The sequence below is a fragment of the Penaeus monodon genome, chromosome 2 (genome assembly GCF_015228065.2).
Source record: "Penaeus monodon isolate SGIC_2016 chromosome 2, NSTDA_Pmon_1, whole genome shotgun sequence".
NCBI classification, from domain to species: Eukaryota; Metazoa; Arthropoda; class Malacostraca; order Decapoda; family Penaeidae; genus Penaeus; species Penaeus monodon.
Genome location: NC_051387.1, coordinates 23,283,683 through 23,287,474, shown reverse-complemented (window position 1 = coordinate 23,287,474; position 3,792 = coordinate 23,283,683). Strand labels below are relative to the sequence as shown.

The window sequence follows — 3,792 nt, the reverse complement described above, 5'->3', positions numbered from 1 at the left end:
TGCAAAGTTTTTCCCCATTTTTATATATAAAAAAAAAACTTTTGAATACCCTTTGTATATGTATATGTTTCTGTTCACACTGGAGAAGGTTGATAGAATGAAGAATCTCTCTCTGTCTCTCTCTCTCTCGCTCTCTTTATCTCTCTCGCTCTATAAATAAATATATATATATATTTATATTTATATATATACAGTTACAGAATCATATTTCAATACATTTGCTAGGTCCCAAACTTTGCATTGTCGGACAACCACTTTGATGTAAACATTGTATAAACAGTATTCTTATAGATAAGGCAAACCCTAAGAGAAGTAGAAGAGAAATAACCAAAAATGAATTATTATTATTATTTTTTTTAGAGAGACAAAGTAAACCATTTGATCTCTTGTTTTCTTCAAATATGTGATTGTGAAACATTTAGCATTTAGTATAGTTGACTTTGTATCGGAATATTTTTCAGATGCGATTTCCAAGAATTGTTTGTTTACTGAAATGACAATACCTATGGGGGTAAGGCAGTAATTTGCCTCATATTTCAACACAAAATAAAGTTATAGCTGTATATTTCTTGAAACTTTAAATGGTTCTTGATTCAAACATCTAAATAAAATAAAATAGATAAATAAATAAAATAGAATAAATTTTCTTTTCATTAGATGCAAACAGTGATTCAATAGACAGAAAGCATATTATGTTATGATCTTAATGATTTTACATTAACTGAATGCAAAACCGTAGGAGGACTACAATAAATATATAGATGATTTATCATATGTGGTTTGTGCGTGTGGTGTGCATGTGCTGTGTGCGTGAATGTGTTTGTGTTTATGTATTGATTATAGAGATCTGAAGTGATAGTTACAAAATGCTCATCTTGAATGCACTTTATCTCATGCTAAAATCTGATAATAGTTTTTGGTATCATTATTCCATACATCGTGATGTTTCTATGAAGAAACAAATACACACTTAAACATCTGATAAAGAAAATACTTGTTAGCTTGTTTTAACTCAAATTTGACTGTGACTACCATGGGATTGGAGTTCCCATTTATGAATAATGATATTCACATTTTGTCTTTCTTACAGGCCAGCAAGCACCTGGTGGACTACAATGAGTCTCACAACCCCCCCCTGGATGTAAGCCTCTTCCGCAAGCCATGGAGGATTATCAGCGATTCTTCATATGTTCAGGTCAGCCAAGCATCAAGCACCCTTTTAGAAGCAGTTTGAGAGGTTATAACAGTAGATAAAGTTTATTATATTAATCACATGTAACATTCTGCAGATCTTTCTCTGATCTCTTTTGTCTGTTTTCTTTACTTTTTCCTCCTCTGCTTAACTCTCCTTTCCTCTCCTCTCTTTTCTTTTCTTTTTTTCTTTTCTTTTCCTCCCTCTTTCTCTTTTTCTTCTTCTTTTCTTTTCTTTTTTTCTTTTCTACCTTTTCTTTTCTCTTCTCTTCTCTTCTCTTCTCTTCTCTTCTCTTCTCTTCTCTTCTCTTCTCTTCTCTTCTCTTCTCTTCTCTTCTCTTCTCTTCTCTTTTCTTCTCTCTGTCTTGCTCTCTCACCCCTCTTTCCCTCTCTCCCTGTCCCCCTTCCTTCTTTCATGCCATCCGATATTTTATGATAATGGACTTATAACAACTAGGATTTTGCCTTTACAGGTTGACTAGGCTTCTGAAAGACTGGAGAAAGAGGAAGGAAGAGGAAGAAATGCCAGCTGACATTGATATTTTTTTTTTGTTAAACCTGAAAGGAACATAAGGAAATTTATACACCTTGGAGAAAAGAGATGGTAGAAGTAGTACCGAACATATTTCTGTATATAATGATGAAGTGGGAAACTTGCTGGAGTGCAAGTGTTGCATATTAGGGTTGTAGTAAGTCAGCGGTTTTGGGTTGTACATGTTCCCTCTTTAAAGGAAGAAAAGTTGTCATGTGGCTAGTCTTAAATCTAGCAATATTTAAGCAGTTGACTTTATCAGAGAATGAGTTTCTCATAAAGGGGCCAGGGGCAAGTGTTGCCCAGCTAGGCATACATATGGTACTGTAAGTCATTTTATAATTGCATACTGGTGCACCTTTTAAATAATTGCTTTTCTGTCAGAATATTTTGATCCAAGTTGGTACTCAATATATTTCCTTTTACATATGCAGTATGGTCACAAGATATCTTTTTGTTTTAATTCTTTGTGATTAGCAGATGTCTGTCTGGTAGTCACTTGTGATTGCATGTTTGCTGGAGTATGAAAGACAGTAACATGATTGTGCTTTATTTATTATCATAATCTTATTTATACCAATGAGAGGCAGACAGACAGAGACAGAAACAGAAACAGAAACAGAGTCAGAGTCAGAGTCAGAGACAGACAGTGAAAGAGAGAGAGACAGTGACAGTGACAGTGACAGTGACAGTGACAGTGACAGTGACAGTGAGAGAGAGAGAGAGAGAGAGAGAGAGAGAGAGAGAGACAGACAGACAGACAGACCAAGAGAGAGAGAGAGACAGACAGACAGACAGACAGACAGACAGACAGACAGACAGACAGACAGACAGACAGACAGACAGACAGACAGACAGACAGACCAAAAGAGAGAGAGAGAGAGAGAGAGAGAGAGAGAGAGAGAGAGAGAGAGAGAGAGAGAGAGAGAGAGAGAGAGAGAGAGAGAGAGAGAGAGAGGGAGGGGGAGGGGGGCATTCTGACAGTGTGGCTGACTGAGTAACTGCAAGATAAAGTAGGTACCATCAAAAGACAGAGGAAGGTAAAGTAAATCTAAAAAGTGTTGATAATTTCAGGCTTAGGTAACAGTTTATATCTGAAATAGAATTTGGTTCTAGAATTATTGTTTTAGTACAGCTAAACTTAAGGTACAGTTTTCAGAAACAATAATAAATATATAAAAAAAATAATTAATGCTTCATCTTCCTTAATACTTCAAAAAGAGAAGTTGAAACTTACCTTCTTCAAAATGTATTAATTGTACTTTGTATTATGATAGCTGGTGCAATAAGATAAATTTGAGCTGCTTGCAAAGTCACTGCAACAGATGAGAAAAATGTCTCAGGTTTCTATGCACTATACTGTTTCACTATAAAAACGAAATGCACTGTAGTTCCACAAAATTATTCATTGCAACAATGTAAATGTGTTACCTGAAAAAAAACAATATGGTAAGCAGTATTGCTTATGGCTACCTAATCTATATGTGCTTGATTTATCTCATAAATGACAATACAGGAATGTATATTATGCACAGAATGGGTCTTCTGATATCCTTGTGAATGTGTTATTTATAGCATGGTGTTTCAACAGCATGCACGTATCCATGTGTTGGGAAAAAACACTTCCATAAAACTGATACTTAATATTTAAACTGTGACATATCTTTTTAGAGATCTGATTGGTGGAATATAGCTTAAGTCTTGAGATTTGCTTTTAAATATATCATGCATTTGAAATGTTGGGGTTTGAGTTTGTGATTGTGTTGGGCCCTTACATTACATTTTTTTCTTTTTTTTTTAATGAATAATGCTTCAGCTTTGAAATTTTTACCACATTTTTTGATGCATCTTTTTCTGTATTTTACTGATGAATATGGATCACAATAGCATTCAGAACATTTTATGCTACTATTTTACAGTTTTGCTTAGCGATGGTGTGAATATGGATCATGATAGTGTTCAGAGCAAGAAATGAAAAAGGCTGGAAATGATAGATTGAGGGAAATTGGTGAGAACAATGGAACATGGTATGAGAGAAAAGAGGAGTGAGGTACAAAAAGGTGTAAAAA

The 3,792-nt window shown here is 34.6% G+C and overlaps 1 protein-coding gene across 1 annotated transcript in view; it reads left to right on the top strand.

Annotated features, from left to right (window-relative positions):
* Positions 1 to 3,460, top strand: part of LOC119581799 (phosphatidylserine lipase ABHD16A-like) — a 12,641-nt gene extending 9,181 nt beyond the window's left edge. The window contains exons 13-14 of the mRNA XM_037929933.1: positions 1,091 to 1,195; positions 1,665 to 3,460. Coding sequence (XP_037785861.1) covers positions 1,091 to 1,195; positions 1,665 to 1,673 — 114 coding nt within the window. The 3' untranslated portion in view covers positions 1,674 to 3,460. The remainder of the gene's footprint in view (positions 1 to 1,090; positions 1,196 to 1,664) is intronic.
* The last annotated feature ends 332 nt before the right edge of the window (positions 3,461 to 3,792 follow it).